This window comes from Nothobranchius furzeri, chromosome 3 (assembly GCF_043380555.1).
Source record: "Nothobranchius furzeri strain GRZ-AD chromosome 3, NfurGRZ-RIMD1, whole genome shotgun sequence".
Classification (NCBI taxonomy): Eukaryota; Metazoa; Chordata; class Actinopteri; order Cyprinodontiformes; family Nothobranchiidae; genus Nothobranchius; species Nothobranchius furzeri.
The window spans coordinates 4,156,173-4,182,074 of record NC_091743.1 but is presented as its reverse complement, the minus strand read 5'-3'; the positions used below and the strand labels follow the sequence as shown (position 1 = coordinate 4,182,074).

At 42.7% G+C, this 25,902-nt stretch overlaps 1 protein-coding gene across 4 annotated transcripts in view; it reads left to right on the top strand.

Annotated features, from left to right (window-relative positions):
* LOC107373568 (calcium-dependent secretion activator 1) overlaps positions 1-25,902 on the top strand; it is a 603,181-nt gene that overhangs the window by 213,465 nt on the left and 363,814 nt on the right. For all 4 annotated transcript variants that reach the window (XR_011520070.1, XM_070549106.1, XM_070549105.1 and 1 more), the window contains exons 14-16: positions 17,541-17,642; positions 17,722-17,785; positions 18,563-18,686. Coding sequence is in view for 3 of the 4 variants with exons in the window: in XM_070549106.1 (XP_070405207.1) it covers positions 17,541-17,642; positions 17,722-17,785; positions 18,563-18,686 (290 nt within the window). In the remaining variant the exon portion in view is untranslated. The remainder of the gene's footprint in view (positions 1-17,540; positions 17,643-17,721; positions 17,786-18,562; positions 18,687-25,902) is intronic.

Sequence of the window (25,902 nt, the reverse complement as noted above, 5' to 3'; positions counted from 1 at the left end):
TTTCCATTTCGCTGTTTTTCAGCTAGCATACTCTGGAGGTTCATGATCTCTCGATCATATTGGAGTTCTCTCTGATAGAGGATCAGGACTAACTTAGCCAAGTGAACCTGGATTGGTTTTGTACCATCCGGGTTTCTATTTGATCAATTACAGCTTCTAGCTCGTCGCTACGCTGTTCTTCAGTGAAATCCCTAGAAGGGTAGTCGGGTTCTCGAGCAACCGCGACCAGTTTGGACAATATTTGTCCAGAAAGTAGGCCAGGTTCACATTCGTGGGCCGCAGCGCCACCTGGTTGCTGGGAGTTGGTCAGTTCACTACTCTGTCCCTCCATTTTAACAACCGAACCAAAAATAGCCTAGTAGAGCTTCTGCAGATTGCTCAAAACTGCACCTTTTGGCAGCAACTGCTAGCTTTGTAGCAGAAAAACACTAAATTAACCTTTGTGCGCACAGGTTTTAGCGTTTTAAGATTGCACGGAATGCCGTGACTGACGCTTAAAATACTATTCCTTTCAGTATTTTAGCAAAAGCGGGTGCGTTGCCGTAGCAACGTCTTACAACACTTGCAGTGTTAAATATGCTAGTTATTCCTTCAGAATATTAGCAAACAGGGTGTTATCAGTCTTTGAGTGAAGGTTTCAGTTAGTTACAATAGCCACTGTGAGTTAAAGTCGCTAAATTAGCAGTTAATTTTAGCCTAAAAGGGTTAGTCAGAATCGCTTACATACTGCACCTTTAATGAAGAACTGAATTTTAACCTAAAAAGTTAACCAGAATTAATTACACTTTGCACCTTTAAGGAAAAACTGAATTTTAACCTAAAAGTCAACCAGAATTAATTTACACGTTGCACCTTTAAAGAAGCACTGAGTTACTGGTGAGAGTTCGATGCAGCTTCCTGCTCAGCGAAATCAGCACCACTCTGTTGCTGGTTCAAGGCTGAACAACTGATTATTTTTAATTCAAGCTCTTTGGATTTATTTGTTTTTTTGTGCCGGATAGAAATCTCTGTGTATCCAAGCCTCACACGGCCGCACCAATTAATGTTGGGGTTATTAGGAGCGAACAATTCGTAAGCTTTAACTTACTTTTGGATTCTTCAATAAATTCTGTAAATATGGGAATATTTACTGATTTATTAATTAATTAAGGTATTCTTAGATATACGGGGCACCATTCCCCTTTAACCGGGGAAAAATTGAATCCAAAACTCTTATCAGTCTTTCTTGAAGTTCGTAGAATCCTCGGAGCAGAGACTTCTCTTCGACACAACAAAGCTACTGGAGACGAAAATCTGAATTTTATAACGTTTAATTAACAATTTGTCAAATGAATAAACAGTGGCATAAATGAATAATAACCATGTGATATAATTGAAGATGGATGTGTTTGCGTGTGATGGAGGATGTATGAATGGGGTCCTTTGTTCTCACAAAGGAGTAGTGTGTGTGTGTGTGTGTGTGTGTGTGTGTGTGTGCGTGTGTATGGATTCAAAATGGAGTCTTGAATACAAGATGGCTGACCCCTTTTGTCTGGCTAAAGTGTGGGTGGCAACTTGCACTGTAACTTCCAAGGCACTTAGAATCAGTAGTAACTTAACCTTAAATCACTCAAAACATTTCAAAGGATCATGAAACAACACAAAAGATTAATCACAAGTTAATATCTTTTAGTTTATCAGCCTGGCCATGGCCGAAAACATTTAAAGATACCAAACAATGATCAGTAAGCAGTTTATTCTTTCAAAATGACCCGACGGACGTGTTTGGGAACGAAAGAGGAGAACACGAAGCTACTTTTAAGCAATAGACGCGGTTTATTGCTTATTCTGGACTATAGAGGAAACGGGAGAAGGAAAGAATGAGAGAAAGAGATGAGTTTCTGATCACCAGAAGAGCGAGGCGTCCCTCCCTCTTTTGATTTGACGGTTCTCCGTGTTTCTCCGCAGTTTGGCGTCGTCCGTCGGTTTGATGGCTTTCTCCGCTGTTTTGGCGTTCTCCGGGAGTGTTTCTCCACGGGCTGGACACAAAGAGAACGAAGTTTCTTTTGTGCTGAGTTTGACAACTTACAGCGTTTCTGAGAGCTGGATGGAGCTCCGCTCGTTCCCAGTCAGGTCCCGATGGAGTTGGAGTGGTTTCCAGCGGTTGCGTGGCTCAATCTTGGGCACTTAGAGCTTCCGCGTGCTCAAGTTGTCGGAGCGTTCGACAAGCGTGTCCTTACCGCCAGGTATCCTGGGCAAAAGAACGAGGTTCCTTTGTCTTTGCTGAAGATTTATGGTCTTAGTTCGCGGGAAAAGCTCCACAGCCTCCCGCACATGCGCAGAACGTGTTTCTGGTATTAGGCGGTGACATCATCCCAATGCTTCCGTGTGCAAAGCATCATGGGAAATGAAGTTTCTTGGCGCTGATGTGATTATTTGCTTTTCAGAGCAATTTAAGCACAGTCATTTTGGAGAAAATCACTGCATAGTAATTTCCTCATGAGGTCAGACCCTCAACAGTGAGAAGAAGGATCTTAAAATATATTCTGAATTTAACAGGTAGCCAATGTAGGGAAGCTAGGACAGGAGAGATATGATCTCTCTTTTTAATTCTCATCAGAACTCTAGCTGCAGCATTTTGGACAAGCTGAAGACTATTAACTACATTCTGTGGACTTCCTGAGAGTAATGAATTACAGTAATCCAGTCTTGATGTAATAAATGCATGAACTAGTTTTTCAGCATCACTCCTGGAAAGGATGCTTCTAATCTTCACTCAATCAATCCAAGCTTTATTTATAAAGCGCCTTCCGCAACCCTGTCAGGAAGCCCAAAGCGCTGAACATGGTACAGTTAAGTAAATATATTGAATAAATCAACAATAAAAGAAATTCAAATTACAAAATACAAATTACAAAATACAAAATGGAAATTACAAGATAGATGAAACATTCTGGTAAAGGACAAATGTGTGAAACACATTTGGATTGAGTGGATGGATTGAGTGTACCAATGAAAACTGTGGAATGGATTCAACATAAAAGAGGGCCAAAATCAAACATGTTCTGGAAACGCCAAGCGGAGGAGGTGTGTTTTTAGGTGATTCTTAAAGACTGAAAGATCTTAGCAATATTCCGAAGGTGGAAAAAGGAAATCCTACAAACCTGTTTAACGTGGGATTTGAATGACACGTCCTGGTCAAAGATAACACCAAGGTTCCTTACTTTATTCTCGGAGACTAATATAATGCCATTCAGGTCAGGTGATTGACTAAGCAAATTCCTTTTCTGAATTTCGGGTCCAAAGACGAGAACTTCACTCTTGTCTTGATTCAAAAGCAGAAAGTTTTGAGTCATCCAATTCTTTATGTCTCCAAGACAAGCCTGTAATCTACTTAACCGATTAGGTTGATCAGGGTTAATGGATAGATATAACTGAGTATCGTCAGCAAAACAGTGGAAGTTTATCCCATGCTGTCTAATGACTTTACCCATTGGGAGCATATATAGTAAAAAGAAATGGTCCAAGCACTGAACCCTGTGGTACTCCACAAGTAACCCTGGAGTATGAAGATTTGTCATGTACGTTTACAAAATGAAATCTGTCAGACAGGTAGGATTTAAACCAGCCTAACGCTGTTCCTTTGATCCCTACAACATGTTCAAGTCTTTCTAAAAGAACATTGTGATCAACTGTGTCAAAGGCAGCACTGAGATCTAACAAGACTAGAACAGACACAAGATTCTTATCTGAGGCCATGAGAATATCATTTGTAACTCTCCTTAATGCAGTTTCAGTGCTGTGATACTCTCTAAAACCAGACTGAAATTCCTCAAACAGAGCATTAGTGTTTAAATGCTCACATACTTGGATGGCCACTATTTTCTCCAGGACTTTGGATAAAAATGGAAGGTTAGATATTTGTCTATAATTCATTGGGTCATCTGGATCCAGAGAAGGCTTCTTAAGTGAAGGTTTGATTACAGCAACCTTAAAATCCTGTGATACATATCCATTTACTGAGGATAGATTGATTATATCTAGAATGGGGACAGTAACCAAAGGAAATGCATCTTTAAATAATTTGGTTGGGATTTGATCTAAAATACTAGTTGACTGTTTAGATGAAGCTAATATTTTTGATAACTCTGAAAGCTCAACTAGATCAAAACGGTGTCAAACACAGATGAGGTTCTACAGTTACCTCTGATGCTGCCTCACTTACTGAGGAGGAAGAAATCACATTAGGGAGGATGCAACTGATTTTGTTTCTAACAGAATTAATTTTACTTGTGAAAAACCCCATAAAGTCATTGCTGCTGAGGGCTAAGGCAATAGATGGTTCAGAGCTATGATTCTGTGTAAGTTTGGCAACTGTACTAAAAAGAAATTTAGGATTATGCTTATTCTCCTCAATGAGCGATGAATAATAAGCAGTTCTAGTTTGTCGAAGCTTATTTTTATAAAGCACAAGACCATTTTTTCAGGATAAGTACGACTCCTCCTGGTGTGTAGAGCGCCATGTTCTCTCCAATTTTCTAGAGTTTTGCTTTAAAGTTCGTAAATGAGAATTAAACCAGGGAGCCAACTTCCTAAATGATAAATGGTAAATGGCCTGTATTTGATATAGCACCTTATTGAGTCCTGGAACCCCCCCAAGGTGCTTTACAACACAATCAGTCATTCACCCATTCACACACACACATTCACATACTGGAGGGGATGAGCTACGATGTAGCCACAGCTGCCCTGGGGCCCACTGACGGAGGTGAGGCTGCCGAGCACTGGCGCGACCGGTCCCTCCGACCACCACCAGTAGGCAAGGTGGGTTAAGTGTCTTGCCCAAGGACACAACGACAGTGGCAGACTGAGTGGGGCTCGAACCTGCAACCTTCTGATTATGGGGCAAGCACTGTAGGGGGGTAAATATTGTTGCCTTTAAGCTAAATATATTACCTTTACTTATGACCAATAAGCTGTGATATTTTATATAAATGTAGAATATCAACCTGCTTGGTCTTTGGATGTTTTAACAAAGAACTCAAAAAATTGTTAAAGTCTGAACAACAATGTCTACATGAACAGTTTTAAACTCTTACATTGCTGCTTAAATTACCTTTTTTCTCTTATTTGTTGCAAACTGTTTGAAATTTTAATCTGTTTTCTGTTTGATTTATTGTTGATCTCTTTGTATTTTATTTAAATGTACTCTACTTTTTAGAAACCATATCTCATGCAGACTAGTCCTGTGCAGAGGAGGGGAAAAACAGTAATTTTATTCTGTTACACCAATGAACATTGTGTCTGAGTGTAGATAATGATTCACTTGTTAAACCAAACGTTACTGATCATCATAATATTCATTTCAACTTCAGTAATTCAAGCACAGATTAATCAACCTTAATAATTTAAGCACAGATCAATCAAAACATTATTATTATTCATCAACCATTATTGTTCATGCGACCATATGATTATTTACTGTTATAACGGTTCAGTCCTTTATTCTGTGCAGGACACTCTAGATAAGCAGACAGGCTTGGCAGAGAAGAACCTTGAGAAGGGAACATTATGTTGACAATGCTTTATCATGTGTTCAGAGCTGCTGAACCTTCTGGGCTTGTTGGAAGGTAGAATGTAAAATCCACCTTAGATAATGGAATTTGTGTCTGTAGATAACCGGTGGCATGTAGGTCAATCTGTAAGTGAAAACTGACCATTCCTGGGCATTACAGCACTTAACTCGCTGCTTCCTGTGCTTAATTACCTTCTTTTTTAAAGGGGCAACATCATCTAATGCCACACATAAAGAAGACGTAACATTGCGAACTAAATCATCAATTTGTGAAGGGCTAGAAATGAAAATATTGTCCTCTGCTACGTTCCTCTGAGATGCTGAGGATAGTAAAGATGGAACAATTGATTTAAAGCTCAGTGGCCTAGTGGTAGAGTGTCCGCCCGGAGACTGGGAGATCAGGGTTCGATTCCTGGTCGGGCCATACCAAAGACTTTGAAAAAATGGGACCCAATGCCTCCCTGCTTGACACTCAGCATTAAGGGGGTTGGATTGGGGGGTTAAACCACCAAATGGTTCCCGAGCGCGGCTGTGTCTGCAGCTCACCGCTCCCCCAGGGGATGGGTCAAATGCGGAGAACAAATTTCGCACACACATCAGTGTGTGTGACAACTAATGGGACTTTAACTTTAACTTAAAGGATGCAACTGCGTTGTCAGATAGAGACCGACTGTAGGAACATTTACTTTCATGTCTCGAGAACTCGGTTATAAAAAACTCAAAGGTTATCAAAAAGTGGTCATAGAGGACTGGATTATGTGGAAATATCGTTATTTCCTTACACACTATGCCATAAATCAGCACAAGGTCTAATGTTTGATGGCAGGAGTGGGTGGTTATGTATTCTTTGGGTAAAACCAATTGAGTCTAAGATATTACTAAAGGCTACAATCAGAGATTTGATCCAAAAACTCAGAGTAAGGGCATGGTGGATGATACAAAACTACAAACAAGAGTGGTTTTACAGTTTTGCAATCTGGATTAGGAAAACTAAGAATAAGATGTTCAAAAGAACTGTAACTATTAATCTGTAAGGGACTGATTAATTGGTCTGAATGGAAAAATGGTTGCTACTCCTCCTCCTCGCCCTGTACTTCAAGCAATATGATGATTTTAATAATTTGAAGGAGTCGACTCATTTAAACTAACATAGTCCTCTTGCTGCAGCCAGGATTCTGTGAGAGAGAGCAAAGAAACCTGAAGATCACAAATCAAGTCATTAACTAACAAAGTCTTAGAAAAAATTGATCTAATGTTCAACAACCCACATTTCATTTTTCTAGTTTTCTGCTCAGTTGAATTTGTTCTAATATTTATGAGATTTCCATGATTTGCTTTATAAAGCCTGATGTTTAAACTGTGTGATTTTGGCCGTGGGCAGGACACTGTCTCTATGGGGTAGTGGGTGGGTAACAGTACAGAAGCTGCAGAGGGGTGGGTTAAACTACGACTCTGCTTCCTGGTCTGGACCCTGGGTTGTCATGGAGGACTAATAAAACTGGCCATGTTCCTAGAAAGAAGAGCTGCTCCATCCAAAGAGGGATGGATGCCGTCTTTCCGCATCAGACCAGGTTTTCCCCAGAAAGTTTTCCAATTATCAATGTAGCCCAAGTTGTTTTCAGGACACCACCTAGACAGCCAGCGGTTGAAGGACAGCATGCGGCTAAACATGTCGTCACTGGTCCGATCAGGCAGGGGGCCAGAGAAAATTACGGAGTCCGACATTGTTTTGGCAAACTTACACACCGAAAGAAACATTAATGTTAGTGACCTCCGATTGGTGTAACCAGGTGTCGTTGCCGCCAGCGTGAATAACAATATTACTGTATTTACGCTTATCCTTAGCCAGCAGTTTCAGGTAAGATTTAATATCGCCCGCTCTGGCCCCAGGCAAACATTTAACCATGGTTGCTGAAGTCTCTAATGCCACGTTTCTTACTATGGAGCTTCCAATGATCCGTGTTGGCTTGTCAGTGGGTGCATCACTGAGCGGGGAAAAACTGTTAGAAACATGGACGTGTTGGTGGTGGCCCACTGGCTGAGTTCTATGCTTCCTGCGTACTCCGGCATCCATACTGCCCCCCAGCAGCACAATAGGAACACACACTCAGGAGACTAAAGACCTAATCCAGCAAGCCCTTCAGCAAGAATCTGACCCTGGCACAGGACCTCCCAAATTTACCTATCTTTGTCACAATTTTTCTTTTTGCTCATTCATTGGTTCCACACTTCACAATTCTCATTCCTTCCAGGTTTTAGTCTTACAATCATTCTAGTATCTTACAAATTCTGGTGAACTACTCTTCACAGAGATGTCAAGGATTATACCCTCACTCGTTCCAACTGTGCTTGTAATACATCTGGTAACAAGACTTCCTCTGGTCTGTACCAGCCCTTACCGGTACTGAAGAGACCATGGTGTCACATTGCATTAGATTTTGTTACAGAATTACCGCCATCTAAAGGTATGTCGATTATACTGTTGTTGGTCATTTTTCCCAAGCCTGTCATCTAATCCCCTTCAAGACACTTCCATCAGCTTTGTAAACAGCCCAACTCCTGGTTAAACATGCCTCCTACCTCCATCAGAAACCCCAGAACATGTTTTCGGATTGTGGTCCCCAATTCACTTCCCAGGTATGGAAATAATTCTGTAAGGCCCTTCATGCCACTGTTCTTTCCTCAGGCTATCACCCACAGTCCAATGGTCAGACTGAATCTCCAGTGTCTCACCTCCACTACCCCTTCTAAACTAAGAAGCACCTACCTTGGATAAAATATTCTCAAAACACACACATGTGCTCTGCCACTGGTCTGTCTTCTTTTGAAGCCTCCCTCAGCTATAAACCACTCCTGTAACTGTCTGACAAAAACAATGTCTCAATCACCTCTGTTAAACGCATCTGTCACTGTCGCCGCATCTGGTCCAGCAATGCATTTGTTAATAATTTATGAATTTACACGATTTGACAATGGTGCAATTTTGCACATGTTTTCTTTGACTCATTAAGAGGATCACTTCCTCAGCATGAGAACGCTGTGAAATGTCTCATATGGACTATTAGGATAAGATGAGACTTTATTGATCTCACAGTGGGGAAGTTTTGCGTTACCACAGCTAAGACAGATAGCAAAGGTGTACAAAAGTGAAATCTCTGAGATTTGAACTAATAGGTGAAAAGAAAAACTACCAGTACTCTCCGTACCCTAGAAAAAAGTCCTGGCATGCTGAGAGGTCGGCGCACCGGCCCACTTAAAGCACTGCTTGTAAGAACCCTTGATCTCAAAAGGCGTTTTCCGACTGCATAGTTCTAGGAACTAAGCTTCCAGAACCATCCTCCTAGATTTTAGTTCCTAGAACTATCCTTCCCGTAGGAACCTTTTCAGATTGCGTTCGCACAGCGCTCAGGAACCTTTTGGAGGCGGTCATGACGAAACCGCCTGCCTGACGTATTAAGAGGCGGAATAACTAATAAAAAGTAGATTATACATCTGAGTAACTGGAGTAGATTACACACCTGAGTAACTGGAGTAGCACCTGAGTAACTAGAGTAGATTACACACCTAAATAACTGGAGTAGATTATACATCTGAGTAACTGAAGTAGATTACACACCTGAGTAACTGGAGTAGCACCTGAGTAACTAGAGTAGATTACACACCTGAATAACTGGAGTAGATTATACAACTGAGTAACTGGAGTAGATTATACACTTGAGTAACTGGAGTATATTACACACCAGAGTAACTGGAGTAGATTACACACCCGAGTAACTGGAGTAGATTACACAGCCGAGTAACTGGAGTAGATTACACACCTGAGTAACTGAAGTAGATTACACGCCAGAGTAACTGGAGTGGATTACACACCTGAGTAACTGGAGTAGATTACACACCTGAGTAACTGGAGTAGATTACACAGCCGAGTAACTGGAGTAGATTACACACCCGAGTAACTGGAGTAGATTACACACCTGAGGATAAGAAAGGCTTAATGTGAACTAATGGTTCATATTTAGTGACCAAACTACGTCTAGCTGACATCACTCAGAGACAAAGAATACTTCTGTCCCTTAAAGTCGTTAATTAAAAACATGCCTGCTACAAACTCAAGTATTTCAGTGTAAAAATAACTGTTCACATGTGCATGATATGCTTTGTGCACGTGTAGTCACAAGTTCACTTTTTATCTGCTAACGTGTTCACTGCAGACTAGAGACCCTCCATGAGCTTCTGCTGGTGACTGGCTCCTCCTGAGCTGGATGTTCTTTTGACTCCCTCTCTGTCAGCTCACAGAAGAACTGCATCATGGTCTTAAACCGTTCATCTCTCTGCCTCCTGCTCAGCCTCTGACCCGAGCATCTCCTACACAGTAGCCAGATGTGTGTCGCCCCTTTTTCTCCTTCCTAGAAAAAACCATGGATGTGGAGATAGAATTGACACACAAGAGCCATATAATACACTAAAGTCTAATTCTGTGGAATGAGATGTGTGTACCAGATCTGGGGTTGCAGGGCTGCTGGTAGGTAGTAGGTTGTAGGTGCAGACAGTGTAGATGCTGAATGGTTAAATATTTTAGAATTAAACCATTTGATGACCACAGAGATTACACATTTACATATATAATAAGACAGTTCTGAACCTGGTGTGGGGGGCAGAGGCTGCCAGCAGCTGGCTGAAGGAAGCTGATGCCTCTGCAGACGCTGGCTCTGGTGTAGCAGCTGGATGGATGAACATTTCAGAATAAAACAAGTTATGAGACCCTTTATCAGTAACACACTGTGTCCTAAACTAACTTACTGACTTAGTGATAAGTTATAAACTACACATATTAATCAAATCAGCCCACCATAATAACGTACTATAGATGATAGCAACTCTGCACTGCTTATACTTTAAGATTAATGCGCACAGTATATTTAATTTAAGACATTTAACGTGGTATGTATTTGCGTTGTTTGTGTTAAAGCACGTGGTTCACACGTGCGAACATAATGAACAAAGCAAAAATTCATCAAAAAGAAAGCTAAACGACTACATAAAAATTTGGTACAAACACAAACTTTCTATTGGCGACTTTCACTCCAAGATTTAATCCCAAAATGGACAATTTCCTTCCATTCTATCAAGAGATGCAACATTTATAAATGCATTAAGACTGTTTTCTTTACCTGTTCGATCCTGGCGAGATATGTTGGCGGCAGCAGGAGTATCCAGTCTGTTTCTAAAGCAACAAACACAATTCAGAACAGGAAAAAATGCGGAAATCAAGCAAGAGGCAGAGCTCACCAAGCACCGACGTCACCTTAGGTCCATAGAAACCACAGAAAGTCCCAGCCTCAGAGTAGGAGCTAAAATGGTTCTAGGAACTACGGGAATAGGTTCCTAGTTCCTGTCTGTACAAACGCGCAAAAGGGGGCTGGTTCCTGGAATGGTTCTAGGAACTACAAAAGGTTCCTACAGTCGGAACTCGCCTCATGCCTTTTCCGTGGATCTTCACCATTGTTGCATGGGTTGATTCCCTCCTGAAGTCTATGACCATCTCCTTTGTCTTGCTGGTGTGATGGGCTCTAATACAGCGGTTCCCAAACTTATTTAACTGCGCACCCCCTTCTATGTCCCGACCATGTCGACGCACCCCCCAGCCCCCACATCAGGGCATGTCCCCCCCCCCCTTCTCTCTCTCTCTCTCTCTCTCTCTCTCTGTATATATGTATATAAATATACATATATATATATATATATATGTATATATGTATATACATACATATGTATGTATATGTATATGTGTATATATATATATATATATATATATATATATATATATATATATATATATATATATATATATATATACACCGTAAATCCTCTAAAATTAGCCTGTATTTGATTAACTGCCGGGTATCATATTTTGGCCGGTGTCGGCGGAGGTGAATAATGGCCGTTTTTTTTTATTTTGGCCGGGTGGAATATGGTACCAAGGAAGTATGGGGGGCAGTTGTGTCATCCGTCTCACTTTTGATTTGCCACTGATAGACCGCGAGGGTAACTTTAATCATGCGGAGACGAAGAGGAGGCGAAAATTTGATATCAAATTCAAAGAGAACGTGCTGATTATGCTGCAGAACACTCTGGGGAGCAGTAGCAGGGGTTGTATGAACTAGTCACTAGTCGACTTCACCGCTCTAGTGACTTTTTATGCCTGTCATCGACTAGTCTCTGTCACGTGATAATGACTGGCAAGATGCAGTCCTCCGGAAAGATAGCAGCCTGCTGTCAGCAGGTGACAAGCTCCTGCGTGTCAGGACGCAACGCGCTGTGCCAGAGCGTCGGTACTGACACCCGCCGTAAAACGGACATTTAACCAAATTGTGACGTTTACCCTCTTGCAATTTAACATTCCCCTCACCCATCCTAACCTTAACCAGCTTGCACATGCAAAGCTCTGATTGTGGATTGACGCACTCCAGACATCTGCGTCCTGAGCACGGCCACAGTAACATTATCAAATCAGGTGTCGCCACCTCAAAAACTAATTTAACACGCGATCGTTCATGTCAGCTCATTTCCTTTTATGTTTTCTGTCTTTTATTTGTGCCTGATGCGTTTCGCTGCTGTGGATCGGGGCGCATCACCTGTTTTGCCCTCGGTGATGTGGAGCCCCTGATGCGGGACGCTACCTGAAGGCGCGGGAGACAAAGAACCTCCGCTGGCGTAGCCTGGAGTCGCTACGTAGCTTAGCCCGCCAGCCGCCCGCCATTATCAAGCCCGCGGCACACACATCGCCAGATTCCTCCGCAAAAATGATGTTGATTAACGCGCGCTCCATCGCCAACAAGTCTCACATTCTCAAAGATCTAGTTCACCCTGGCTGAACAACCAGATTCTTGAACTTAGACGCTCCTATGGAAAAGCGGAACGACTGTGGAAGAGTAGAGGTCTGGTTGTTCATCGCAAATATTTTAAAGAACTTCTCGAGTCATACAACGAAGCTGTAGAAAATGCCAGGTCTTCTTTCTTCAGCAACCTCATATGTCAAAATAAGAACAATCCTAAGGTTTTGTTTGGTACCATCTCCAGCATCGTGTATTCTCCTCCGCAGCAGGCTCAGCTATCTTCAGCTGATGACTGTAACAGATTTCTCCACTTTTTGAAAACAAGGTGCTGAATCTGAGATCCAGCATTCCACCAGCCCTCCCCCCCTCAGGAGGGGAGGCCCCCCAGTGCTCCGAGTCTTTCACCTCCTCCCCAATTACACTAAATGACTTAACCTCAATAATCAGTCAGATGAAACTCTCATCATGCTCTTCAGACATCTTAACTCCCTCTGTTTTAGTCGGGTCCCTTGCCTCTATCAGTCCATCTCTGTTGACTATAATCAACAGCTCACTGAGCCAAGGCTGTGTTCCATCTTACTTTAAAAATGCAGTAGTGACTCCTCTCTTAAAGAAACCCAACCTTGACGCCAGCTCCACCAGTAACTTTAGGCCCATTTCTAAGCTACCTTTCATCAGTAAAGTACTTGAGAAGGCTGTTGAAACCCAACTCAGATCCTGGTTTTCTAAGTCAAAGATCTCTGACCCCTTCCAATCTGGCTTTCTGAAGCAGCACTCAACTGAGACTGCTCTAGTAAGGGTGCATAATGACCTCCTGATGGCTGCTGATGCAGGGAAATGCTCTGTCATGGTCCTGCTTGACCTCAGTGCAGCTTTTGACACTGTAGACCACAACGTTCTACTAAACAGGTTAAAGGCCCTGGCTGGGATTTCAGGTTCTGCTCTAGACTGGCTCTCTTCCTATCTCACTAACAGAACATTCACAGTGAAGTCAGAAACCTTCTCCTCAGACACTGCCTCTCTAACATGCGGGGTCCCACAAGGTTCAGTTCTAGGGCCTCTACTATTTGCATTCTATATTCTTCCCCTAGCTGGCATCATTCAGTCTTTCCCAGACATCTCCTACCACATCTACGCTGATGATACTCAGCTCTATATGTCCTTTATGCCACACCAGTTGGACAGGCTGGCCACACTTGTACTCTGCCTGACCCAGATCAGTAACTGGCTGTCCAGCAACTTTCTTGTCCTAAATGCTAACAAGACAGAGACCCTGATCGCTGCAGCCCCGGATCTTCAACCAAAAATCGAGCAAGAAATTGCCTCTTTTTGCCCATCAGCCAAGGCCAACAATAGAAACCTGGGAGTTATTTTTGATCCAGCTTTAAGTTTAGACTCACACGTCAAAACCATCTCCCACTCTTGTTTCTTTCAACTGAGAAACATTTCAAAAGTCCGTAAACTGGTTTCTACTGCAGATCTGGAAAAAATCATTCATGCCTTTGTATCATCACGCTTAGACTACTGTAACGCTCTTTTTACTGGTCTCAGCAAAACCTCCCTCTCACGCCTTCAAGCCATCCAAAATGCAGCAGCCAGACTCCTAACCAAATCCAGCAGACGAGCTCACATCTCTCCAGTTTTACAGTCCCTCCACTGGCTCCCGGTAGAATATAGAATACAGTTTAAAGTTTTAGTCCTGACCTATAGAGCTCTTAACAACCAGGCTCCAAGCTACCTATCTGAGCTTTTATCCCCACACACCACCTCTCGGAACCTTAGATCCACATCTGAAAACCTCCTGGCTGTTCCTCGAACCAGACTGAAAACCAAAGGGGACAGGGCCTTTCAGACTATTGCACCCAGACTTTGGAACAGTCTACCTTCAAATCTCAGTCTCTCTAACACTGTAGAGGTCTTTAAAAATCATCTAAAAACTCACCTTTTCATCCAGGCGTTCCCTCCCTAAATGTTTCAGAATGATGGCTTTGTTCGGGTTCACACCTTCACTTTGTTTATACTCATGATTTTATTTTCTACGTTTAACACTGCTATTGTTTTTCTGATGTTTGTATTGGTTAGAGGTATTTGCCCTGATCTTTGTCATGTTTTACAGCGCTTTGTGATTTATATCTGTGAAAGGCGCTATATAAATAAACTTTTACTTACTTACTTACTTACTTACCTCACTGATGTGGCCGGCGAGCAGCGTGCACTCCGCTGTTTTTGCGGTCGGTAGATCTTTTAGAACTGCAGTTCAAAGGTAACTCATAAGGTGAATATATATGAAGCCAGGTAGCAGTTTTTCTTTAGGATTGAGAGGAGATGGAGGAAGATAATAAACAGACAGGACAGAAAAATAGTCAAATAAAAACACGTTAGTTTTTGTACCTGGTGGTTGCAACAAACAGACACCATTGAAGGTAATAAGAAGTGAGGAACAGAAAATGAAATAATTATTTTAATGTTTAGAGCAGCAGGAACTCCGAGAGGCTGCAGGCGCATCAGTGAGTTTGCGGCCGCTGCGCAGGGGGAGAGGGCTGAAGCAGAAACTACCGTTGTTAAAATAAATGTGTTTAACTTTGAAAATGTGGGCGCAATTTTAATCGTCAAAAACTCCAGCGAACCATTAGTTCATTTTGCTCAAATAGAAATTGAGGCCTGCCTCTAATTCTGGTCCTCCTTCCAATAAATGCCTGGAGCTTGATGAGCTTGAGTCAAATACAGACCCGGGCCTGTATTAGAGGATTTACGGTATATGTGTTTTACAACTATTGTACATGAAAAGTACTCATTAGCACGCATCAGTAACATGTTTTCTGTGTGCTGTTTCATAATGAAAGTATGAGTGTATTTGGCACTTTGTGCTAAGGCCAGACTAGCCTGGATTTATTCACCTCGTTACCGAGACCGTGATTTGAACCAATGCACCAGGAATATGGGGTGGCTGCCGGGACCAATTCACAGTACAGTGAACTAATTTTTACATTTTTTTTATGTACAATATTTTCAAACCTTTGAAGTGTAAAATGTGTCATGCTAACCTCAAGCAATATACTTTAATTCTGAATATCTTCACTACTCTGCTGTTTATCGTGCTAACAGATGCAGCCTAGCAAACAACGCTTCCATAGATGGCACTTTTTGGTTCAGAACGGCTCAGTGTTTACATGCTTTCCATGGAAACAACTGGTGTGGAAAACCAACGTGATTTTATTAAATAAACAGTGATATTAAAATGTTGCCAAACCACAAATGTCGTTTACAGTGCCTGGCTCTGACAGACTGTGATCTGGATTATCCCTTTGACTTCCTCACTACGAAAAAAGTAATGAAAACATTTTCCTTTTGCATTTTCTGATTCGGGGCAATAGGGCTTTAGTGTGGTGTAAATTACTGTAATGAAAAAAAAAATGTAACAGTATCAATTCTAATAATGTTATGCCTTTTTGTAAAAAATCTCCAGTGGTTGGACTCATCTCAAAGGGTGACAAGGCAGATTATAGAGGAGGCCCTGAAGTCATTAGCCATCACCAACAAAACTAAAGAGATCATCATGGACTTGAGCAAGCACAGTACCAAGTTAGAAGCACTTTTCATCAACAGGGAATGTGTGGAGAGGCTCAGTATGTTCTGGTTTCTTGGCGTGCTCATCTCTGCTGACATCTCCTGGGCAGACAACATCACAGCTGAGGTCAAGAAGGCTCAGCAGTGGCTACACATCCTGGGGGTCCTCATGAAGCCAAACCTGGATTCCAGCCTGCTACTGACCTTCTACTACTTGTCCATTGAGAGCCTGCTGACCTACTGCATCACAGTATGGTACGGCAGCTACACCATGGCAGACAGGGTTGAGAGGGTTGTAAAGGCAGCGGAGAAGATTGTCGACTGCCCCCACCCTCCCTATTTGGATATTTACACCTTCATTCGCACCTCCCTCTGCCTCAACAGAGCTAAAACCATAGTCAAGGACAACTCTCACCCAGGCTGGGACCTGTTGCCCTCCAGGAGGAGCTACAGGTACATTACAACCAGAACCCAACATCATGTCTCCCTTCTGCCCATAAATCTGTGCATTATCCACTATATACATGATAATGACCAGAACTGCAATATCCAATATGTATATAGTGCAAGTTTGCACCATGTGTTTATTTATTGTTTATTATGTATTTGACTACACTGAAGGAACTGCTTTCAGTCTCATTGTACTTGTGTATAGTGGCAATAAAATATATTCTATTCTTTTCTATTTTATTCTATTCTACATAGTTTAATATTTAACATTTTGAAAATACATTCAGAACTGCTTAAATGTAACAATCTGACCCTGTTATATGATGTAAAGTAGGTAAAATACAACTATCTGACCTGAGTCCCTCCAGTGTTTGTTAGCACTTTGAGAAGTGGCTTGTAGCTCCTGGCAGAAGGGGAGGGGGAACAGGGACAGCAGCTATAAAATTAAAACTAGAAACATTCAGATATAGTGCAAAAGTCCTTTTATGCCAGTAATTTAACTTTGAAGGTGAAACTGATGTATCAGATAGACTCTTTCAATGCAGAGCCAGGTATTTCAGCCTTTATTTGTTAGAACTGTGAAGATTTTGGCTTACAGATGATGAAAACCCCAAATTAAAAATCTCATACAATTAGAATTTGGAGTGAAATTAATTAAAACAAAGATCTCTGATCAATGCCAGTCCATGAAGAATAACTTCAAGGTGAATCTGGTTCATCATCCAGCATCTACTGACCTCGACTCAGGGCATCGTGGACTGCTGGTACAGAATATTTCTTCAAGGGAGGAACTTGAGTCTGTGGACTGTGCTTTTGGATGTGCTCTCCAATCATTGGTGCTGAGGTCACTGAGGTAGTCATTGAGTTCCTTGGTGGCAGGGCCCATGAGGTGGCTGAGATCCACCCAGATTTCCTAAAGACTCTTGGTGTTTCTCTTATTTTCAATAACTTTTACTCCTTGGCTTTTAATTCGCGTTGAACTGGACTTCCACACCATTTTTACTGTGTTGCTTTAATCGTTTTTGATTTATTTCAGAATTTTAGGGTGTTTTTGCCCTATTTTGATTAGGATTTGTTAGGAGCAGCTCATCTCATTTCTCTGCACTGAAACACATCTGTATTTTGCCCTTCAGGCCTGATGGTATTGGGACGGTAACAACTGAGGAAAAAGAGCGCTTTGAGGAGATCAAGGAGAGGCTTCGAGTGCTTTTGAAAAACCAGATTACACACTTCAGGTAGGTACTTGGAGGTTCAACTAATCTTTAAGTCCATTTAGGTCAGATTTAAATGAAAATCAACTCTTTTGTTGATCAGATACTGCTTTCCCTTTGGACGACCAGAGGGGGCGCTAAAGGCAACTCTGTCCTTGCTTGAAAGGGTGAGTACCGTGCTGCCATCTCTGAGCCCCTTCACACGCTCGCGCATCATACATTCAATTTCTCACGCTGAAAAAGCAACCCCCCCCCCCACCACCACCACCACGGGAACACCCCCCCCCCCCCCCCCCCACGTTCCTCCAAAACTTCAGTGGAAGAAACGGTAATGTAATCCTAATATACTTGGCACAGATGTGCCGTTAGAGAGCACGCTGACGTGTCTATGTACAAACCTCTGTGAAATTGTTGTTTTTCACTTCATCAAACTAAAACATTGTACAGCTACTGTGAAGATGTAGGGCTATGAATTTATGAACTTACTACTGCATTTTTCCAAGAAGGTATGCATCCTGAAAAAGAATTTTTCAGGCGGCAAAGAAAAAAAATCAGCTTTTTTAAGTGTTCCATGTCCATCAGTGGTGGCTGGTGAATTTATTTTTTGGTGGAGCGTAATTTAACAGATGTGTGGGAAAGAGCATGCCAGCCAGGATTTGCATGACCTGTTATGGGAAGGTACATATGAATAACGAGGTTTAACACATTTGTACTATTAACATATTTCTCATCCATTAGCTTCAATACAAAAGGATGGTTTATGGGCCGATACTAAAATAAATGATGGTTTATTTGAAAAAAAAAAACTGATCTTTTGACGAACTGATGGGGATATATTCCTACCTGCTGCACCAGATACTGTGATGCTGACCACCTTCCAGCTGATGGCTGGTTTTATATTCTGATTCAGTTACTTTATCTACACTGTTTTGTCTCACACTAAGGTTCTGATGAAAGACATTGTCACCCCAGTCCCTCAAGAAGATGTCAAAACGGTCATCAGGAAGTGTCTGGTGCAGGCAGCTATGGTAAACTACCAGCGGCTGTCAGAATATGCTAAACTGCAAGGTATGTGCCTCCTTCATCAGTGATCCTCAAGAAACTGTAAAACATCTGAACATTCACTGTCTGCTAACAAACCAAGTGTTTAGTAAAACTCTGAAAACAGTGTGGTTCTGATAGTTATTCAGTTGATTATTTGCAAAAAGTGAAAAAGGACATGTGCGTTTTTTTATTCTAATGTGAATAACTGGAGGTTTACTGGTCTACTGAAACAAAACATTGAACCGAAATAACATACGAAAGATCAGACCATACCTAACACAGCATGCCACCCAGCTCCTGGTGCTATCTACTGTCATCTCCCGCCTCGATTACTGCAACGCCCTTCTAACTGGTCTTCCAGGCTGTACTGTGAGACCTCTTCAAATGGTCCAGAACGCAGCGGCGCGTCTGGTCTTCAATCAGCCTAAAAGAGCACACGTCACCCCTCTGTTCATTGAGCTCCACTGGCTACCGCTAGCAGCATGCACCAAATTCAAATAGCTAACACTAGCATACAAAGTCCGAGATGGTACGGCTCCCATCTACCTGAATCCTCTTGCAAAGGCTTACGTCTCGGCCCGGCCGCTCCGGTCATCACAGGATGGTCGGCTAGCAGTGCCTACACCACGCTCCGGACAATCCAGACTCTTCTCATGCATCGTTCCACAAATGTGGAATGACCTTCCAAGCACTACCAGAACTGCGGCTTCCTTTTCAATTTTCAAGAGACTCCTGAAGACCCTGCTCTTCAGAGAGCATCTTCTAAACTAGCACCCACCCTGCACCCGTCCCCCCTCTATACTGTCCACTCCTTGTTCCCTCCTCTCCATGACTGATGTCAATGTTGTTGTTATTGTTGTTGTTAGCCTCAAGGGCAACATGCCGATTATCACTTGTAAGTCGCTTTGGACAAAAGCGTCTGCTAAATACATAAACATAAACATAAACATAAATATTTCATACTGAAATTAGAAAGAAGTACAGCAGTTTTGTCCTAAAGTTGTTTTCATCCATTATTGGTTTAGGGCTGGGCAACGTGGCTAAGAAGTGTAACTCACCATTATTATAAATAAACACTTCCTGCTGCTAACACACACACACACACACACACACACACACACACACACACACACACACATACACTCTCTCTCTCTCGCTCCCCACTGCTCTGACCGAGCCATTGGGCGATGTTAACACTGGAATGACACCAGGTTGAAGAAGTAATCCATCTGAGAACCCACTCCGGTTCTGGTGTTGGTTCAACAGGCAGTTTGTGAATTCACGGTCACATTCTGGCTCGGTTTCTGCAGATTTACCTCTTCTTAACAAAGGCCAGACAGAAATCACGTTTCTCTTGCAAACAAAAATCCATTTTTGGGTTCTGGTCATTATTTAAAGTACGGACTAGATAAACTCCCTGCTAGCTAAACAGAGAGACTGAGCGTATTTACAGTCCACAGGAAGAAGGCTACAGATTTGAGCCTACCTGGATGCACTGGAGAGAAGCATAATGAAACAACCATGCATGTTTTTGAAATAGCAGAGTAAAGCTAAAGGGGGAAAGAAGCTGAGACAGGAAAAGACATGCATGAAGACAAAAACTGTTGTTTTTCATGAGGAAATAACAATATGCCATGACAACAAAAGTGAAAAATACGAATTTTGCATCATAAAGACCCTTTAACATAGCCATCCTATAGATGTATATAAACTCTGTTCATAACCCATAGACAGAGCTCAGTCATGGGGCAAAATCTATGAGTGGTTTTCACGCTATTGGACAACAAATAACATGACGTAGTGACTGCTTCAGACAAGGGCAGTACGCCATACATAGTTGAAGAAGACACAAATGCATCCTTTTTCTAAATAAAGGACTTGAGTAGCTCTATCTGCTCTGGACTCAAAGAAAAGCCTGAATCTAAATAGTCCGAAGTTGGTGCTAAAGCCGTTCCAAACGAGCCGGAGCCATTTGAGCTTTCTGCTCCGTCGCACCATCCCACCCTCCAGACTGGCCAGGGCTGGGGAGGATCCGATGGAGCGTGGCTGGACTCAGTCATAACTGACTGGTTGATTTGAACTGCTCTCTGTAATTTAGCACAAAACCCAGTTTTGACCACCACCTTTTACTCAATATTCTTTAGCTGTGAACAATGTCCCAAAATAGTGTTTAACATAAATGCATACATTTACACGTAAAATAACTGCAATGAAGACACAGATAGATAGAAAATATACTAACCAAAGACTGAACAACATGAAGCGTGTCTGTTTGTGTGTGCGTGCTGGTTCAAAGTGAGATATTGGGTCAGAGATGCAATGTGTAGCTTGGCTTCAGCTAGCTTAGGATCAGTCCAGTTATGGGAAGTACCTCCCGATGGAACTCGTTACCTGCTCACCTTAGGAACACGACCACCCTTCACCAGTTTCAGGCTAATCTCAAAATTCACCAGCTTTAAACTGCCTATTCAGTGTAACAGTTATCAGTGCTGCATCTGATGATTTATTTGTGTATTGAATGTTCTAGTCATTGAATGTTTTTATTTTTAACCTGACTGTACAGTGACCTAGAGTGTATTTGAAAGGTGCTCCATATCAAATGTATTATTATTATTATTATTATTATTATTATTATTATTATTATTATATTATTATTATTATTATTATTATTATTATTATTATTATTATTATTATTATTATTATTATATTATTATTATTATTATTATTATTATTATTATTATTATTATTATTATTATATTATTATTATTATTATTATTATTATTATTATTATTATTATTATTATTATTATTATTATTATTATATTATTATTATTAATCCTTTAAGACCTGCCATAGAACAAGTTTGCCAGAACTTATATTTATATTTTTACATGCTGTGGTGCCATTTTTTGGGGGTATTTCAACCTGCTATACATCTAAACAACCTTTACATTCTAAGTTTTAATAATATAAATGTAAAGTGTTCATAGCAACTAAGTATTTTACTAAAAAATGCAGTTAACTATACAGAAATAGACCTGTAAATAAAAAAAAGTTTCACACAATCCGTTCAGACAACAAATTAATTAATTAATTAAGTACTTCCATAAAATAATTTCTGAGATCCACTCATTTATATAAACTGTAACAAAAATGAAAGCATAAATAATAATAATGATCAGCAAGAGTCTAAAACAATAATGTTGAGTATTTGTAGCTAATTTTTCTGTAATACAGTTTCCGTTTTCTCTCACTAATACTAATAACAATAATAAAGAATATTGCATGAATATATACGTGAGGAAACAGAAACTGAAACATCGTCCGGCGCTGTAATGGCGTCAACCGCTTCGAAGAGGGAGTACATCCTCCCTCCTCCCGTTCGGCGGGTTTGTGATTCATCTAAACGTTGGTAGTGGTGTGTGAGTGTGTCAGGAGTGTGTAATGGTGTGTGAGTGTGTCAGGAGTGTGTAATGGTGTGTGAGTGTCGGGAGTGTGTAATGGTGTGTGTGTGTGTGTCGGGAGTGTGTAATGGTGTGTGAGTGTCGGGAGTGTGTAATGGTGTGTGTGTGTGTGTCGGGAGTGTGTAATGGTGTGTGAGTGTCGGGAGTGTGTAATGGTGTGTGTGTGTGTCAGGAGTGTGTAATGGTGTGTGTGTGTCGGGAGTGTGTAATGGTGTGTGAGTGTCGGGAGTGTGTAATGGTGTGTGTGTGTGTGTGTCAGGAGTGTGTAATGGTGTGTGAGTGTCGGGAGTGTGTAATGGTGTGTGAGTGTCGGGAGTGTGTAATGGTGTGTGAGTGTGTCGGAAATGTGAGTGTGTCCCTGCGCCTAGTGCCTGTCCCGATAGTGTGTCGGGAGTGTGTAATGATGTGTGTGTGTCAGGAGTGTGTAATGGTGTGTGTGTGTCAGGAGTGTGTAATGGTGTGTGTGTGTGTCAGGAGTGTGTAATGGTGTGTGAGTGTCGGGAGTGTGTAATGGTGTGTGTGTGTGTGTCGGGAGTGTGTAATGGTGTGTGAGTGTCGGGAGTGTGTAATGGTGTGTGTGTGTGTGTGTCGGGAGTGCGTAATGGTGTGTGAGTGTCGGGAGTGTGTAATGGTGTGTGTGTGTGTCAGGAGTGTGTAATGGTGTGTGTGTGTCGGGAGTGTGTAATGGTGTGTGAGTGTCGGGAGTGTGTAATGGTGTGTGTGTGTGTGTCAGGAGTGTGTAATGGTGTGTGAGTGTCGGGAGTGTGTAATGGTGTGTGAGTGTCGGGAGTGTGTAATGGTGTGTGAGTGTGTCGGAAATGTGAGTGTGTCCCTGCGCCTAGTGCCTGTCCCGATAGTGTGTCGGGAGTGTGTAATGATGTGTGTGTGTCAGGAGTGTGTAATGGTGTGTGTGTGTCAGGAGTGTGTAATGGTGTGTGTGTGTGTCAGGAGTGTGTAATGGTGTGTGTGTGCGTCAGGAGTGTGTAATGGTGTGTGTGTGTCAGGAGTGTGTAATGGTGTGTGTGTGTGTCAGGAGTGTGTAATGGTGTGTGTGTGTGTCAGGAGTGTGTAATGGTGTGTGTGTGCGTCAGGAGTGTGTAATGATGTGTGTGTGTCGGGAGTGTGTAATGATGTGTGTGTGTCTGGAGTGTGTAATGGTGTGTGAGTGTCGGGAGTGTGTAATGGTGTGTGTGTGTGTGTGTCGGGAGTGTGTAATGGTGTGTGTGTGTGTGTCGGGAGTGTGTAATGGTGTGTGTGTGTGTGTGTGTGTCGGTAGTGTGTAATGATGTGTGTGTGTCGGGAGTGTGTAATGATGTGTGTGTGTCTGGAGTGTGTAATGGTGTGTGAGTGTCGGGAGTGTGTAATGGTGTGTGTGTGTGTGTCGGGAGTGTGTAATGGTGTGTGAGTGTCGGGAGTGTGTAATGGTGTGTGTGTGTGTGTGTCGGGAGTGTGTAATGGTGTGTGAGTGTCGGGAGTGTGTAATGGTGTGTGTGTGTGTCAGGAGTGTGTAATGGTGTGTGTGTGTGTGTGTGTCGGGAGTGTGTAATGATGTGTGTGTGTCGGGAGTGTGTAATGATGTGTGTGTGTCTGGAGTGTGTAATGGTGTGTGAGTGTCGGGAGTGTGTAATGGTGTGTGAGTGTCGGGAGTGTGTAATGGTGTGTGTGTGTGTGTCGGGAGTGTGTAATGGTGTGTGTGTGTGTGTCGGGAGTGTGTAATGATGTGTGTGTGTCGGGAGTGTGTAATGATGTGTGTGTGTCGGGAGTGTGTAATGGTGTGTGTGTGTGTGTCGGGAGTGTGTAATGGTGTGTGAGTGTCGGGAGTGTGTAATGTGTGTGAGTGTGTGTCGGGAGTGTGTAATGGTGTGTGTGTGTCGGGAGTGTGTAATGGTGTGTGAGTGTCGGGAGTGTGTAATGGTGTGTGAGTGTCGGGAGTGTGTAATGGTGTGTGTGTGTGTGTCGGGAGTGTGTAATGGTGTGTGAGTGTCGGGAGTGTGTAATGATGTGTGTGTGTCGGGAGTGTGTAATGATGTGTGTGTGTCGGGAGTGTGTAATGATGTGTGTGTGTCTGGAGTGTGTAATGGTGTGTGAGTGTCGGGAGTGTGTAATGGTGTGTGTGTGTGTGTCGGGAGTGTGTAATGGTGTGTGAGTGTCGGGAGTGTGTAATGGTGTGTGTGTGTGTGTGTCGGGAGTGTGTAATGGTGTGTGAGTGTCGGGAGTGTGTAATGGTGTGTGTGTGTGTCAGGAGTGTGTAATGGTGTGTGTGTGTGTGTCGGGAGTGTGTAATGATGTGTGTGTGTCGGGAGTGTGTAATGATGTGTGTGTGTCTGGAGTGTGTAATAGTGTGTGAGTGTCGGGAGTGTGTAATGGTGTGTGTGTGTGTGTGTGTGTCGGGAGTGTGTAATGGTGTGTGAGTGTCGGGAGTGTGTAATGGTGTGTGTGTGTGTGTCGGGAGTGTGTAATGGTGTGTGTGTGTGTGTCGGGAGTGTGTAATGATGTGTGTGTGTCGGGAGTGTGTAATGGTGTGTGAGTGTCGGGAGTGTGTAATGGTGTGTGTGTGTGTGTCGGGAGTGTGTAATGGTGTGTGTGTGTGTCGGAAATGTGAGTGTGTCCCTGCGCCTAGTGCCTGTCCCGATAGTGTGTCAGGAGTGTGTAATGGTGTGTGTGTGTCAGGAGTGTGTAATGGTGTGTGTGTGTGTCAGGAGTGTGTAATGGTGTGTGTGTGTGTCAGGAGTGTGTAATGGTGTGTGTGTGTCAGGAGTGTGTAATGGTGTGTGTGTGTGTCAGGAGTGTGTAATGGTGTGTGTGTGTGTCAGGAGTGTGTAATGGTGTGTGTGTGTGTGTTGGGAGTGTGTAATGGTGTGTGTGTGTGCGTCAGGAGTGTGTAATGGTGTGTGTGTGTGTGTCAGGAGTGTGTAATGGTGTGTGTGTGTGTCGGGAGTGTGTAATGGTGTGTGTGTGTGTGTCGGGAGTGTGTAATGGTGTGTGAGTGTCGGGAGTGTGTAATGGTGTGTGTGTGTGTGTGTGTGTCGGGAGTGTGTAATGGTGTGTGAGTGTCGGGAGTGTGTAATGGTGTGTGTGTGTGTGTCGGGAGTGTGTAATGGTGTGTGTGTGTGTGTCGGGAGTGTGTAATGATGTGTGTGTGTCGGGAGTGTGTAATGGTGTGTGAGTGTCGGGAGTGTGTAATGGTGTGTGTGTGTGTGTCGGGAGTGTGTAATGGTGTGTGAGTGTCGGGAGTGTGTAATGGTGTGTGTGTGTGTGTCGGGAGTGTGTAATGGTGTGTGTGTGTGTCGGAAATGTGAGTGTGTCCCTGCGCCTAGTGCCTGTCCCGATAGTGTGTCAGGAGTGTGTAATGGTGTGTGTGTGTGTGTGTGTCGGGAGTGTGTAATGATGTGTGTGTGTCGGGAGTGTGTAATGGTGTGTGAGTGTCGGGAGTGTGTAATGGTGTGTGTGTGTGTGTCGGGAGTGTGTAATGGTGTGTGTGTGTGTCGGAAATGTGAGTGTGTCCCTGCGCCTAGTGCCTGTCCCGATAGTGTGTCAGGAGTGTGTAATGGTGTGTGTGTGTCAGGAGTGTGTAATGGTGTGTGTGTGTGTCAGGAGTGTGTAATGGTGTGTGTGTGTGTCAGGAGTGTGTAATGGTGTGTGTGTGTCAGGAGTGTGTAATGGTGTGTGTGTGTGTCAGGAGTGTGTAATGGTGTGTGTGTGTGTCAGGAGTGTGTAATGGTGTGTGTGTGTGTGTTGGGAGTGTGTAATGGTGTGTGTGTGTGCGTCAGGAGTGTG